The sequence below is a fragment of the Ambystoma mexicanum genome, chromosome 3q, assembly GCF_040938575.1.
Source record: "Ambystoma mexicanum isolate Mex_15411 chromosome 3q, UKY_AmexF1_1, whole genome shotgun sequence".
In the NCBI taxonomy this organism is placed as follows: Eukaryota; Metazoa; Chordata; class Amphibia; order Caudata; family Ambystomatidae; genus Ambystoma; species Ambystoma mexicanum.
The window spans coordinates 568,720,886-568,737,894 of NC_090926.1; the positions used below are offsets into that span (position 1 = coordinate 568,720,886).

The 17,009-nt window shown below is 46.2% G+C and overlaps 1 protein-coding gene across 3 annotated transcripts in view; it reads right to left on the minus strand.

Moving 5' to 3' along the window:
• Positions 1-17,009, minus strand: part of FBXW11 (F-box and WD repeat domain containing 11) — a 1,385,831-nt gene that overhangs the window by 174,395 nt on the left and 1,194,427 nt on the right. For all 3 annotated transcript variants that reach the window (XM_069654341.1, XM_069654340.1, XM_069654339.1), the window contains one exon: positions 3,833-3,911. In XM_069654341.1, coding sequence (XP_069510442.1) covers positions 3,833-3,911 — 79 coding nt within the window. The remainder of the gene's footprint in view (positions 1-3,832; positions 3,912-17,009) is intronic.

Genomic DNA, 17,009 nt, shown 5'->3' on the forward strand with positions numbered 1-17,009 from the left:
GGGATAAACTGGCCCACTGTCTTTGTCCCCCAGTATTTGTTCTGTGAAGTCTCTATCCTCCTGTACCTCCTGTGTGTCAATTCCGAAGTGTTCCGCCACCTTGGCTAATACGTCATTGAGGAGGGGTTGATTATTGACAGGGGAACCGACAACTGGAGTGTCTTGATTAAGAGGGGAGTCTATGGAGTACATGTTAGCCTCTTCGTCTGCCTCTGGGACCTCGTCATCCCCATAATAAGGTTCATATGTAGCTTCAATAAGTTGAGGGTCAGATGCCTCCACAAAGGAGAGATCTTGGTCTAATTCAGGGTCATATAAATCTATAACCCTACTTTATAAGGGGACATTCGAGCGAGACCTCCTAGAAGGGGGTTGAGTAGGTAAGGCAGAGGCTTGAGAGCCGGAAGGGGCTGTTGAGGGAGTGGAGTGGAAACTCTGAAAGTAATCTCGGATTCTCTCGTAAAAATTGGCCATGAAGGTCATTCCTCGCATTACTCTTATCAATATCTTGGGAAGACCATTCCTTGGAACTTGGGATCACCATAGATTGAGGGGTAAGACCTACGTCCTCATTAGTGGGAGGTATTAGTCTAGGCCTAGAATCCTTAGGTTTTTCTATGGGCTTGCGTAATATAGGTTTCCCTTCTCTGGGGTCTTCTCTCTAGGAGGGCTCTTGTCCCTGTGAGGGGTTTTAGAGGTCTTTTTTGTGATGTTTTCCGACACCCTGAGACCCAGAGGAGTGTTTTACAGACTTCTTGGGGTCTGCCGCTTTATCCGACGCCAAGCGTCGAATTTCAGATGTGGGAGCCGAGGCTTCGTCCGCGGACTATCGACCTTTGGAAGGAGTTTTTCGAGCGACACCTTTGCCGTCCTTCAACAGTTGAACCCTGTCGTGTGGCGATCTTGATCGAGATTGCCCAGAGGACCCGGGACTCGGTGGACCGTTCTCGGGGTGTCGAACGTTGTCGAGTGTTCGACTCATTTGTCGAATCTCGACTCGGGCTTATGTTCTTGGTGGTGTGTGCTTTTGTAGCGCTGCCACCGGGTGCAGTCCCCACAACATGGCCGCCGGCATGTCCTACAGGGTCGGCGCTTCAGTAGCTAAAGCTACTACGTCGCTCTTGCCACCCGAAAGTACAGCGTTGCCATCGCTAAAGGTTCCCTCTACCTCCATGGCCTCGAGTTGCCTGGCGCAGTGGGCCCATCGTTTCGTGAAGCGGTCCTTTAACATCTTTGGCTTGAAGAGCCTGCACGCTCGACAAGACGTTTCGACGTGGTCTCCTGGAAGACACAAATTACAAACTAAGTGTTTGTCCAACCACAGGAATTTTCGGTTACACTTGGGGCAAAATTTAAACTGTATTTTCCATAATTACAGGTTATGGGTATGACAGCTGGGCGAACAAAGTGTAAGAAGGGGAGAATATGCATTCTAAAATGGCCTCCTCCTCCTCTCTCCCCCTACTGTCTGGGCTGAGGCCCAGGGCGGCCTTCCAAGGCCAAACAGTCCATCGCGCTGGTCACCGACAGGCAGTTTTCTTTCCTCTCAGGTGTGGTGTTTTGGAGGTCGGTGAAAAGATAGTATTTCTTTCCATCGTAATTGTGAAAAGTCAATGGCTTCGCGCCGAAAGGAACTCCGCTCTACGTGTCCGTCTAGCATGGCGGAAAAAAACAATCTGAGGGACCTCGACGTGCAAGGGATGATGGGTACAGCGGACGTCACACTCTGGATAGTATTACTAGCACAACCTGTCAACGTCCTTTTTCGAGTTTCAAAAACAACAGTAGAAATACTCCGCAACTTTCACTAGATGTTGGCCTATGCACAGCATGTGATCTAAGCAGATTCCACAAGCCTCATAAATATATGTGTGTGTGTGCGCGCACGCGTGTGGGGGATGAGGGGGGTTAAGGGAAATAATTTTAGGATGGTTAATGGGAAGCAAAGGGTTTTGCAGGGGGTCTCCCCCACACATAAATACAGCAAAATCAACCTGTCAGAAAAAAAAATATTCAATGAATTCTCCGACCAAATGTATTAGATGAAATCAGCCTAAACCGCTTATGCATCTCCTACTTGTTCGGGCAGATATCAAGATCGCATATTTCAAATACATTGGGTCCGACCCAGAGATCCATTCAGAAAGGATGTTTGGGCTCAATAGGAACCTGGCAAGTCAGTACAATTCTATTCAGATAATGGAGTAGTTAATCGTTGCCAAGTTAGTGGATTCATTTTGTTTTCTCAGACCAAAGAAAGAGGATCTTGAGACCGGTAAAAAAGGATGTATTCATGAGCAGATGGGAGAGACCTGCGACAGTCAATTTGTATGGGATTGAAAATAACATCCAAACCATACTTTATACCCAGGAATGGTTTGTGTAATTTGTTGATATGCAAGTACAATAAAGCAAGGGAAGCATCATAAACGTCTGAGAATGAAGACTTTCTTGTGCTAAACAATGCGAAATCTGCATTAAGGCCTTTCATTGCACATTCCAAGGACACCAAAGCTGGAATCAATCCGCCAAGACAAAATTGTGTTACCTTAAATGCAGTCAATCATCTACACCATGCACTTGTAATAATTATTGCCTGAAGATTCTAGTTTCTGTGACCCTTACATGACTAAGGCATGATTGAGCGTCAGTTTTAAGACTTTATTATAACATATGTTTAACACCAAATGGGCCAATTTGATTGCACAACTAAGTCCGTTTGTATTTTAAATTGAAACAAAATGTTGCTTGAGTTCACTTTTAGGTGAAAATGCAAATGGGAACGCAACAATATTTTGTATCCAAGTTCCCTGAAACTATTCCTTTGTAACTGGGTCACGGAAGGGATCCGGCAGTGCTAAGACGTTTGTTTATAATTACCACTACTCCGATAAAAACAATGTTTTCCTATTGCTCCTGTTGCTTCCAGGCTGTCTGCTCTTTATAAATCTACCTGCAAGAGCAGAACTGTACCGGCTAAAATGAAGATGGGAAGCTTCCGATGGTAAACCTTTGTCATCTCTCACCTTGGAACATTATGACAGAGGCATACGAAAATCCTTAAAACACCAATCAATTTGCTACTTTTAGCTCTTCAAAAAATGTACTGAGCGTTTTGAAAGGATGGTTCTCTTAAGTTAAGCTGTCATTGATTGGAACATCGAACTGGCAAATACCATTTGACGTCAGTTTACAATGTACACTGTATCCCATTAACTATGCTGTGGCTTAAAGGTGCAATATCAGCCAACCCGTACATCAAAGCAGGCTATGAATATCTTGATTCACAAGCAACCCGCATCAGAAAATCTACTCGGGCGAGATGAAGGTATTGCATACTTCATGAGTACACAGGAGCACACGTTTTACAATTTCATGCTCGAGTGCCATTCAATCGTGTTTTTTTCTTTGAATTCTGCAGATTGTTTTGCCTTTTTCATTTTTAATTTAGGTCTACACATCGAAGAATTCCAACAAAAAAACAGGACTGGATGGCTTTCACACAAATGGAATGCAAATGCTTGAGAGCTATGCAAAGTACTCTAGTTTGAAATAAAGAATACAGGCAATTTTGATTTACTTCATCATTAACTCCTATTCCAATCTTTTACAATTCTAGCACAATAAAACATCTATATAAGTTAATGTTATCACAAGTGGTACTGTGATAAAAACTGCCATGAAACATTCACAGGGTTGCGTTCTTTCTATAAACCAAAAACTTACATCTGGACTACTGCATTTAAAGAGATTACAATTTCAACTAAATAACCAGCCTTATATTCACAGGCAATAATGCTAAAGTTGAACAAAACTAGTCATTTTGACATACCACTAGTGTACGCAAACACAACGTGCTCGCTGGTGCACGTGGGTCCAAGGCTGCCTGCAAATCCCATACTTTGATTTTCCTGTAAAATAAAATACTGGATATTATTTTCATAAAAAAAAAAATTAAACAAAAAAGAAGGTTTAGATCAACTACATAATGTTTGTGAAAAGAAAAATTGGAAGCTCTGTGTTTTGAGGAAGGAGCATAAGCAATCCAGTAGACAGGCCCAACAATATACAGATATACATTATGTATTATTTCATGTTGATGCCAGTAGTGCCTTTTCATTTAAGGGAGTCGCTGCAAACTGAACCAATACTCCCTCTAAAGTTGGCCATCAAGGCAACCTACAGATGTAAATGAATTAAAATCACAACTGCCCTGGATGAGCACCAAACAGGCGACAATTTGGACCCATATGGAAAGGGAAAAGTAATTTTGGAAATCTATCGCAACACTGTGCACGATCACTGAATACTCCAAACATATTAGCTTCTCAAATAGTGGTGTGTCCAGCCAAACCCTAGCAAACACACCCATCTCGTAAATGTATAATTCTGAATGGGAAAGTGCCAGGAAAAAAGCAAATATGGCAGTTAAGAAAGCAGCTTGGATTTCTGTTCGATTGACTTCCACATTTGCAATCAGAATGCTGAAATAAACACACTCTCACTTAGCGATCCGACTCATCCAGAATGCTTTTTTTAACAGCAGCGAAAGGTGCGTTTATTAGAGCTTTCCAGAAATGAGTGCTGAACAACAAAGATTTTACATTACATTTACGAGTATTGGTGTGCTTGCTAGAGATAGGCTGGGGACACCACTATTTGTGAAGCTAATATTTTAGGAGTATTCACTGATCTTGTGCAGTGTTAAGATGGATTTCAAAAATCAACCCTGAGAGAGGATTTTTGGATTCCACCCTATTACAGGGAACAGGGGGAAACCTTTGTTAGCTAAACACAATCAAGGTAAGGTAGCAGAGCAGCAGGAATTAGTGCCTGGGGGGCTTTGAGAGTGGTCTAGGGCTACAATGAGTCAAAAAACAATAGTAATAATTTCAGTTAGACCGGTAAGTACACACATATACAAAATACACACCAAGTAAAAACGTCTAGCCATATATTGTCACACCAAGACTATAAAACAGATGTATACATTCACCCTTCACAGGTATGGGAAAACATTTGATTCACACAAGTACTCAGATGCATTAGAAGTAGAAAAGAAAAAGCATAGAACAGATTACCTCAGTCTTATGAAGTCCAAACCAAGGATGCTTTGGGGCCTTGTGCCCAATATTCACCTGTTCCAAACTAGACACCTTACAGGTAGGTTTAAAAAGCCAGACGATGCCAGTGGTTATGGTTATGAGTCAACGTTAGGTAAAGTTCAGGTAAGTAAATGCACTCAATTCCAGTCACTAGGATAGGCTTAGGAAATGATTCTTGAACAGGTCTATACCAACAAAAGTCAGGAAAGAGTGATTTAGGGACAGGCCTTTACGCCCATGTAACCCTATGGAGAACAAAGGGAGGGTGAGAAGGGGATGGGAAGGGCAACAAACAGGAATGCTTACTTAAAATGCAGGACCGGGCATCTAGTTACACCAGTTGAAGTTCACCCAAGTTCCACGAATGCACTCAGTACGATGGCGGCTGCAGTAAGATAGCACAAGAGAGAACCGTCAATTCATTAGTTGGTCCAGGGACACTTCCGAAGGCAAAGATACTCGAGGGGAGAGTGCCCTTCGTTTTGGGGCCGAGGGGGGGGAATCGAGACTGGTTGTTTTGGTGATCGGGATGACGAACAGTGCTGCAACAGACTTCACTGGAGTTGGTGCTGGGCAGCTGCAGGAGTCGTGCTCGGGTCGTCAACTGGCTGCTCTTCTTCATAGAGGACTTGGCTCCAACTATGTGTAGAAAGGCTGCAGGAGCCTTTGTTTTTTCCAAAATGTGTCTGGTAGCGCACACAAGCCCACTAATGGCAAGGATCTACACCTTTCAAACTGCCAGTGGCTATCCAATCACTGATAGCCATTGGCAAGAGTACCTCCCCAGCAAAAGACATTCAGTCGCCAAGATCTGTACTGGGACCAGACAGTCACCTCCCCCACATTGGGGCTCACATACAACCCGCCCCTTTTCCTGGTAAAGTGCATTCTAAATATGGCATTTCCTGATCTGAGAAGACAGGAAGAAGGCCAAAGAACAATATGGGGTCCTAGCCACCTTCCGTAGCCATTAGCGGTAAATGACCAAGTCAGTAAAATTACAAAAAATATCCGCCGCCACCAAGTCATCCTAAGTACAATGTAAAAGGAACCAAAAAGCGCTTTCAGACAAAGACAAGGATACACAGTATCCTAATTGCACAGCACTTTAAGGTGATGTGTGCAATTGTAACGGAAGACATTCACAAAGAGACAGTCTATCAGAACTGATATTCTTAAGGACTGATCAGTTTCTCCATAAGAATGAGAAAAAGGGCAAATAAGTAAAGCATAAGGCTTAAATCTAAAGAGTAAGGTCCGGAGTCCAAACAAAGCAAAAATAAAGTGTCCCATAGAAGCCTATTGAAGGAAAGCAGCAAGAAAAGCTTTTGTAACACACAGGTAGATTTATTTTTCACGTGTCAAAGGAATTTTTGCTCTTACACAGTGCAAAACTGCTGGATGGGAACTAAATGAAGCGTTACTCACCGGAGTGACTAACATTCCACTAGTCCTCTTTCCTCCATCCCGTATGGGCGTCCCTCACGAGGGACGGGAACAGAATCTCTTTTCAACCAGAAAAATACATTTCCCCTTAAAATTTCCTGGAGCGCAGGGGCGTGGCCTCGGAAGCACAGGCTCCTTAACCCCACCCACCAGCACCACACCTCAGTCCCCTGATGATGTGTCCACTGTATTTAAAGTGTAACAACCTCAGTGGTCTTATTTTAAAAGGGATGGATGGTGGGACGCATGGAGGAAAGGGGACTAAGGACTAGGAGTAAGTTAATCCCTCCAGTGAGTAACACTTAATGACTCCTACGTCCCGTACCCTTTCCTTCATCCTGTATGGGCGATTACAACTGACAATGCCCTGGGGAGGAGAGCCTGACCTCTTACGCAAATAGATTGCGCAGCACCGCTTGGCCAAATGCTGCATCAGCCTTGGCACTGGTATCCAAGCAATAGTGCTTGCAAAACTCTGAAGCCGTGGCCCATGTTCCCGCCCTGCTGATAACCTGCCAGGGAACATGCCGCTGGAAGGCAACTGCTGTCGCTTTAGCTCTTATCGCATGCACAAGCATGCCGTGCGGCGGCTCCCTATGTTACACCTTGTATACCTCCTGCATAGCCGATGTCATCCATCGAGATATGGATGCCTTGGAGGCCTGCTGCCAAGGCCTAGAGCCTCCGAATGTTACAAATACCGCATCCGTCTTAAGGATGCTCTTTGTTCTGTCTAGGTAGGATTTTAACGTCCGCCTGACGTCTAGGTAGTGGAGCGTCTTCTATGAATCTTTCTTGGAGTCCTAGAAGAATGTGCGTAGCACAATCTACTCGTTGATATGGAAGGAAACACCACCTCCGGAAGATATTTGGGGGGTGTGCGGAGCACGACCATGTCCTTGTGGAACCTACAGTGTATGGCTCCAAGGTGACTAAAGCCTGGATCTCGCTCACTCGGCGAGCTGAAGTAAGCCTGACCAGAAGGGCTCTTTAGTGTGAACAACCTAATGACTGCCGAGGCCATGGGCTCAAATGGTTTATGTGCTGTAGCACTTAGTACTACATTCAGGTCCCAGACTGGATGAGGGCGCTTGACTGGAGGGTACAGCATGGTCAGTTCTGGGAGGTGCTTTTTATTACAGGTTTGGCTGAGGAGAGGACGAGAGAGTCAGAGTTCCTATATGCACTGATAGTGGGCAGGTACATTGTACAGGTATCAACCTGGATGTCAGACCTGGCGAGATAGGCTGACAATGACAAAACTTTGTTGAGTGTGCATGTCCGTGGGTTTATACAGTGTTCCTTAGCCCAAAAGTAGAATCGTGTCCATTTGCTTTTGTACTGCTTGCCTGTTGCCTGGCTCCTGGCATTTTGGATGATCTCCAGATTGTCGGAAGACAACTGAAGGTGCTGGAGCTTCAGCTGCTCAGGAACCAGACTGCTAGGGCTAGTCTCTCTGGAGAGGGGTGTAGCACTGCGCCTCATGGCTGCGCTAGTAGAGGGCCCATCTCGAGAGGCGAGTATAATCTCCAGCAGAATTGACATCTGCAGTAGGTCCGAGAACCAGTGACGCGCCAGCCCGCCAACAAGTATGATCCTGAGGTTCTTGGAAGCCCTGATCTTGCTCACTATCTTGTGCATGAGCAGTGTGGGGGGAAATGCATACCCCCACATCCCGTCCAGGATATCTGGAGTGCGTCATCTAGAGTAGCGTCACCTTCCTCACCAGGATGCGTACTGCTGGCACGTCAGATTGTGAGCTGTCACAAAGAGGCCTGTTGTTGGGTGACCCCCATCTGCTGAACACCTCCTGGAGAACTCTCCTGTTCAGCTGCCACTCGTAATTGTCGGCGACAAGGCAGCTGAGCCTGTCCGCCTCCAGATTGGACTCACCAGGAAGGTGTACCGATGAGAGCCACACTCCCATGGCTGATCGCCCATTCCCAGCCCGATGTCCAGGGTCAACGTGCACAGCTACGGGGATCTGGTGCCCCCCTGTTTGCCGATATAAAACATGCAGGACGTATTGTCTGTATGCATGCATGCATACCGAACTTCCCTTGATGATCGGTTGAAAGAACAAGATTGCCAACTGTATAGCCATAAGCTCCAGCCAGTTGATGTGATTCTGCCCGACTGTCAAGGTCCAAAGACCGTTTACCGAGAGTGCTCCCAGGGTGGCCTGCCCACCAGAATATTCACCTCCTGTTGCCACCAGCTGAGGTTGTGATCCAGGTGCTACGGAATGGAGATAGGGGCCCCTGATGGCCCGATTCCTGATCCCAGGAGTACGCGAAATGTAGCTGGAGCCTCCTCGTGCTAAGCCTGGTGTAGGGGATTGCCAGGAGACATGCTGCCAACACCCCCAGAAGGTCTGGATACCAACAGGCTTTGGTGCTCGATCGGCATCGGAAATGGGAGATTGGCGATTGGATTGCTGTCACCTTGACCCCCGTGGGGAACACACTCTGCTGCTGTGTGTCCTACAGCAAGCTTAGAAACACCAGCCCCTGAGTAGGTGTGAGCTGTGATTTCCGGCAGTTTATCGAGAACCCCAGTTTGAATAGGTTGGAGAGGAGTCTATCCGCCGAGTACCAGACCTGTTCCGGAGAAGAACCCCTGACTAGTCAGTCGTCGAGGTACGGGTAGACATGTTCCCCCTCAGATCTGAGGAGTGCCGCCACCGCATTCATGAGCCTCGTGACGACTCTCAGAGCTGAATTTAGCCCAAAGGGCAAAACTCTGTATTGGAAGTGCAGGCCCATGACCCGGAACCTGAGGAAAGCCCGGTGAAGATGCACAATGGGAACATAGAGATACACATTCTCCAGGTCCATGGAACATGTCCAGTCTCCCCCACACAGTGTTTAGGCATTAAGCGCTGGCGCCACCATCTTTCATTTATTCAACGGTAGGTAAAGATTCAGGGAAGATGGTTCCAACACCACTCACAGGCCCGCCTCGTTCTTCTGGCTAGCGAAGATGCAAGAGTAAAGGCCCTGCCCCTGCTGGGAGGCGGGTGTCTGCTCTACCGCTTCGCTCTCAACAAGGGAGTGAATCACCGCTAAGAGTGATGGTGTGCCGATCTGTGGAAGTGGAGGGGGGGGGGAGAGGGAAGAGATAGCCGGAAGCCCCAGGACACTACTGAGAGGACCCAGGCGTCCACAAACTTTGCACACCAAGAATGACAGTGCAGGGCCAGCCTGCCCCCGACTGGGGTGCTGTGGACCCGACACCGAGCGTCATTGTTTCTTTTGGTCAGAGGCTGCGGCAGAGGGGGACTGAAGAGAAGAGCCTCAGGGGATCCTCTGCAGTGGGGGTCTGGGACCGCACCAGCGTTACTGGAGCCTCTGTATGGGCTGCTGCAGTGGATGAGGCTACAGGGGTAGCATGAGGGGTGTTGCAGTGGGCTGTGCCGGGGAAGCCAGTGGCAACATGTCTTTGATAATGCCCCTGAGGATTGTGCCCATCTGAGGGGAGCGCATGAGTATCATGCACTTTTCAAAAAAACTTGTCCTCACAGACTGGCTGTGAGCAGTCTTGCGGGGGAAGCAGGGGCAAGTATGCCAGCCAGTTGTCTGCTTAGCCCCTGTCCGCACATGGGTATGTTGTATCCGGGATGGGGATGTTAGGTTAAGACGTCAACCAGGCGACTGGACATCACTGACCCCCTGTCTGTCCAATGAGTCACGCTTCTCCTTTGCTGTTCGGTGAGCACACAGACCTCAGCACACGCTTGAGAGGCTTCCCATCTTTGAGGTTCGGGAGTGGCAGCCATCTTGTCTCTATCTGCCATTTTGCCTGCTGCTTGAGCATGCAGACCTGCAGCTGGCGTGTTCCCAGGCTTGGCCTGCAAGCTCGACCGCACCGGCTCTGCCCAGCCCTGCAACTCTGGTGTAGACGCAGTAGGCCCTCGGCCTCCCGCCCGGTAGCGATGGCTCTGCGTGAAGGCACACCCTCGGGTAAGGACCCGGTATCAGGGTGATGGCCCTCGTGACGTGTCCCAGTGATCGTAGAGCTCACAAGACCCTCGGCCATGAGGCCGGTAGCTTTGTGAGCCTTGGTGTGCCCTGCGCCGGTGTGAGGGCCAGACTGACCCGTCCCGCCAGAGTGCTTCCCCGGGAAGGAGTAGCATCTGTGGGATGCCTTGGCAAACAACGCACCTGTCTTCTGCGTCTTCCTCTGGGTGTAGTCTTTAATAATGATCTGTGGCAGAGTCCTGTTGAAGAGTTAACTCCAATGCTCGAGTCGGTGCCAAAGCGGGCTGGCATGAGGGAGTCGCACGCAGAGCATCCGTCCCAGCTGTGGTCCTCACCAAGGCATCGAAGACCGAGCGCGTGAGGATCTGCTGTCGGGAAGGAACCGTTGTACGGCTGTCACCTGATAAAGCCTGTCGGGGCAGACATGCCCCGGGGACAAAGCTAGGGCAACCAGCGGATGGTGTTCCCAAGTCTGCAATAGAAAGAAAAATAGTTAGATAAACTAACAGAGTAGCGCATGGAATTACGAGGCTAGGCCTAACCCAGGAGCGCTGGTGGAGCAGTCCGTTCCTGTCGAAGCGGAAAAGGGGTCTGGGGTGTGGCGCTGGTGTACGTGGTTAAGGGAGCCTGTGCTCCTGAGGCCGCGTGCCAGGAAATTTAAGGGGGACATTTCTTTTTCTGGTGGAAAAGAGGTTCTGTTCCCAACCCTTGCGAGGTACACCCATACAGGATGAAGGAAAGGGGACATGACGTAAGAGTACAGATGTTACTTAACCAGAGACCTAATCTTTCAGGTGCACGTATATATTTAGATTCCAATCCTTTGCATATTCAGCCATCTAAAGTCCAGAATATTAAAAGTTTACTTCGAAAGCAAAATCTGGCATTGATGGGGGAGTTCCTGTCACTCTCTCTCTTAAGGGTGCAGGCTCTCACCGTGCCCATCTGAGGAAACCCAACAAATGTTTATTTTCTGCCAATGTGTTGGACAGAGCAGGTTGTGTTAGTGCAAATATTTTCTCTGCATGGAGGTATGCAACACTAAACGATGTAAACTCTAGCAAGACCATTAGTGTGTAAGTCTGCCTCCTGGGGCTTGTGTGAGGTGGTGGACAAGCAGACGACATAGTGGAATGTGCTTTTAGGGTAGCAGTAAGTGTTTCATATGAAAGTTAGGTGTCCAGTCAATGTCGAACCAATAATGTCGAATTACAAAAATGTCGAATTTTTTTATTTATATATTTATTTGGGCTCCGGGGGTAAAAAAAAGGGGTAAAACAAAAAAAAAAAATTAAAAAAGGGGGGTTGGGGGGAACCCCCCCATTTCGAAAAAAAAGCAACCAAAGAAAAAAATTACATTTTTGTTTTCGACTTTTTGTTTTCGACGTTATTGGATTCGACTTTATGACTATAAACCTGAAAGTTACTAACACTCCTGAATGCAAAGTACAATCCACATATCTGTGCTGGAATGAGTTCCTGGGCTACCTTCTTAACCTTGGAAAAAGAAAGCTTTTGGAAGAAATCTGTTCGTACAATGTACAGGTTCACATGAAAATGGATGTGAATTTAGGTACACATCTTGAGTTCATTCCAAAAAATACCTTGTCCTTGGGTATTACGACAAGTGCCTCAGCCAGTGACTGAGCCTGAAACATTCTTACACTTCTTATGGATGCGATAACTAAGTAAACTACTTTACAAGCAAGACATTTTATGGAACTGTTATAATAGGTTTGAATGGAAGAAGTATTAGTCTATACAAGACAGTGTTTAAATCCCACCTTGAAGCTGGTTGAAAGTTAGGTGTATACATTTAAATCCTTCTATGACGTTTTCCTAACTTAAAACCTGAACCTTATGTTGACATTTAGTGTATGCCACAAGTGCTGTAAGAGAACTGAAAACTAAACCAGAGCCCAGCAGGTACACAACGCCAGCTTTACATGTACAATCTACATAACTGATTTTTATATTTAATGCTCGTGTTTAGCTCTCATTCGTGTTCATGTTGCACATATTTGCTGATGCAGTCTGCCACGCAATTGTCCACTCCTAGAACACAATTTTCTCGTAGACTTATGTTCCTGGGTTGCACCAGTTCCAAATCTTTTGCACTATCTTGGATAGTGTCAGGGAATCTGCCCCACACCCCATCATTTGGACGCCTCTTTCCTCAATAAGTATAAACAGACCGCTTCTCATCAGACAACAGCAGATTTGCTTTTCCAATCGTTACACTGTCTTTTATTTTTAGTATTCTCTCCCCTTTTCCTGTGCTCTGGTCAGCTACCTTCGTTGCTCGTAGCCCGTGTGAACAGATACTAGTACCATTACTATCCATTTTTATTTTGTCCCATAATGGCAACAATACAGCCCTACCAGTACGAGCCAGAATATTCTGAGGCGGAATTACTCGAAAGAGAAAGATGCGCAAACGATGGGTTATCGGACAACAGTTGAGAGGACGATTCAATAGTTCAAGAGCCTGAGCCTAGTCGCATGGACAACGTTGCCACCTGGTGTACCTGCAATCGGTGTGCACGAATGCCAACCGAGGAGGAGAACTGCTGCTGCCGAGAAAACTCTGGACGCTTGTCCTACATATCCAATGCGTTACCGAGCTGCATGACTTCAGGGCAGCCTGCCTCACACGGTCCATGTTGAGGATTATGATGGTGCTTATGCACAATCTTCGAGCAACAGTTCGCCATCGCAATCCAAAGAACGAGCAAGTGTACTCTAGTTGTGATGTCACTTGGGCCATTAACATTTAATGGTTGTCTCCTATATTGTCCTAACTTTGATCTATCAATGCCAAACGAATGTAGTCTTGCAATTCTATACATCACTGGCAATTTGGGGAAATCATAGTGGTCTTTTTTTTTTTTGAAAAATCTTTATTGGTTTTTCGAAACATATAGCAAACAGCGCATTGGCAGAGCGGTGTAGTATGTGTAATAACAAAACATCAACCTTAACATTCCCTCCCCACCCATTCCACCCCCCTCCCCTCGAGACCGCAGTTTAAGCCTCAGTCCTCAATAGGCTTGCATGCCGAGCAGGGACTGCCAGGACTGTTTGGCGTGCTGTCTGGTGTTGCTGAACGGAGAAGCGGCTCCGTCAGCTCTACCCAGCGGAGAAGATCTGCACTGGAGTCTAGTTTTTGTACCAGGATAGCCACTTCCCAAGCCACCGTCTCCGCGGCGACCCATCTCTTGAGGTCGTACCACCAAAGGGCCTCGCTAGGCCCCCCTGCGCTCTTCCAGCCCATGGCTATGCGCCTTTTTGCTGTTATATAAATCAAGTCCAGGAGTCTATTTAGGGGCTTGTTCTTGGTGCTTCGCCTGTATGTCCCCAGTATGCAAGCTGCAGGTTCATGAATTTCAACTTCAATCCCAGCCAGCGCCACCCTATCTTTCACCCGGGTCCAAAACCTCAGGACCGCGGGGCAGCTCCAGAACATATGGGTCATTCATCATAGTGGTCTCCTTATGTTCATTTCATGTACAACCATGAAGCAATATTTCTTTGTGTCCCAAATGTAATGGAATGCATAGTCGTTCAATATTGTACAGTGTCCAAGTAACATTTGTACTGGCAACAATGCCATTGGATACAAGATTGCATTTTCAACTAAGGTTTAATACACTTATCTTGTTCATTTAAAAACAGTTTGTATCTTTCTCTTTCACGGGTGGTACAGGCTGGTGGCCTATCGTTCGTTTACATGGTGGCTTCATGGGAGGTTTGGACACCGCGTTTGACGAGTAATACCTGCCTGTGTCGTTGGTGCCATTAGAGAAACTTTCCCCAGTGACCGCGGTCGGTACAGGGGATTTTCCCACACTGTGCTGCAACCCGAAGTTTATAATGTGTAGTACATTTGTGCCATCAAAATCAGCAACAAAATAAACATAACAAAACTTTTATCAGTGGTTGTTTAAATTTTTCAGTGAATCAAGTGTGTCTCCATTCGCAGTGTTCCGGCCCTTTCCTGCACGCCTCGGGCCCCTCCATCCCCCCTCCATTATCAAAGGCAGTTCGCACCAGTGGATGTGCCCTCTCAATGGGGGCTGGCAGGGGTGGCAACGGCCAAGGTGCCAAACACCGTGTATACTTCAAAGTGGCAATTGTACACATGGCGTAGCCAGACCCAGTGTCTACAGGCAGGCTCCCCTAGAAGCAGGCAGCGGCCCTGCTATCCACATAAGACCACGCCATGTACACGTCATTCATTCACATACACACCCACTTTTCTACTTCTTCATAAACCAATTGATATTTATAATGAGAACATCTTTGAGCACTGCAAGTCAACTCGTGAACGTGCTACCTTAGTACTTCTGTGACCACTGAGAGTCAGCTCGCTACCTGTGAACATTTTCCTGTTCTCCTGCTACCAACTACCCTGCTTGCTGAATCCGTTTGCTGGTCAAGGTAAGGGCAGGTCACCTATTCATATCTCCTTGATCTTTACATTTCTACCTATTTCGAACGAACGTACCCAGTAGTGTAATGTTCATTCATCTCATTGCCATTGAGTTTAATTTGTTATGTTATCGATATATAGCAGTTGTCATCAGTGTCAATTGGGATCGAATTGCATCCTTCGCGGACCAGGTCTATAAGCAGGTTTCCTTTTGAAGCACGATAGTACATTCAAGGGACGAGTAACATGTTACAATTTGCGTCACATCATTGAATTGCGTATGAAAGTTATCCTACAATGCAGCCAGCCACGCTACACAGGTATTGCTTCGTTGACCAAAACATCGATTGCATAGAAAAATGGATGATCTAATTCCATCTTTCTCACGCTTTTATGCAAAGTAATGTTCTAATGATGCTGATTTTTGTATTTTTTTTTTTTTATAGAATTTCCAACAATGCCTGCATGTACGGTTTATGGTTGCCGCTCTAAGACCCATAACAAACCTAAAGGCACTACAATGCATGTATTCCCGAGGACTATAGATCTAATAAGAGAATGGGTCAGATATTACGGATTTGCGCTGGAGCTTAAAGAGCTTAAAAGTAGAGCCGATGAAGTCTTGGGGGACTCAAGGTGATCGATTCCGCATCTGGAGCCTGCACTTTGCCACAAATATGTACGAACAATCGCAGTACACAAAGCAGCATCGACTCAGAACGTCTCGTGAATTGCTTCCAAATGCAATTCCGAGTCTATTCATGCAAACGCTGCCTCAGGTGAGTCACGGTTCCTGATTTAGTTGTAGGCCTTGGGGTACTCAACAGGTAACTACATGGACGGATTGGTATTTTAGGTGTAAATGTCCCTTATGATACTTTTCATGTTTACAAGATTGTATTGCTTTATAACTAAACTCCATTTTGCTAACATCTGTCCTTGGCTTTAGGAGAATCATAGAAAACGATTTATGAGAACAGATAACTATGCTAAGGAGCCCTTGGAAATGAGCATAATCTTTCCGTAATCGGTTGCTTTACAGGTCAATTCTTTAGGTTAGCATTTCTAAATCAAATCTAATTTTCCCTTTATAACTCCATGACAATGCACTGAATATGAAGGAGTAAGATTCTTCATCCATGTCTTTCCTGGAGTATTTTACAGTGGTCCCAGTCTTTCAGCAACCATCTTTGGTGGAGCTCCAAAACTTGTGATGGTCTGTAGAAATTCTACTAGAAAATAGGCGGTCACTAATGCACCACTGTTCCAACGTTTACTCTTGGACAGAAAACCAACATTTCCACCAATGTGCACATGGCTCTTTGTCGCCGGAGCAGGAACGGAAGAAGTAGTGGTGGATTCCATCTACAACTAAACACAAAGCTCTTGAGAAAATCGCGTTTGATAAAACTATCAAGGGATCTGAAGGGACTCTCAGAATTCTGTCACACAGGAGATTTGGAGGTGTTCCATAATATGTGCCTAAGTACAAGCTCAAGAGATTGCATTTCGGCATAGACGGGATGCAACATAGGACATTACTAGCGGTATTAGCGCATAATAAGAATGTAGGCCATGAACAATCGAGGACTATGGGAAACTTTGGGATGCTTCGCTACACAATGGCCTTTAAGAAAAGAAGCAAAAAATGGGTGGTCAAGCCAATATACGAGGAAATGGAATTCGATTTTGTGAAAGCTCTTATGACTGTCTTGGACATACATACTCACGGAATTGCACGCAATTTTGTTCAGACGACACGTACATTGACACAAAACATTGCAAACGTGCCCGGTCCACCTAAAGCAGAGCTTGTGGAACATTTCACTTCCAGGTACAAATGATAACCATCTGTTTTTTTTAATCAACAATGTTTATATAAAGTGACCAAATAAAGCATCCAATTTGGCTTTTGAAAGCTATCCTCTTTGTCAATGATTTTTTCAACAAGTACCATTTTTACGAATGCCATACAATGTAACGCTGTGCTTTCACACTTCCCAGTTTCGTCGAGGTACTGTGGGACCTTCCCTGATCGTGGGAGGG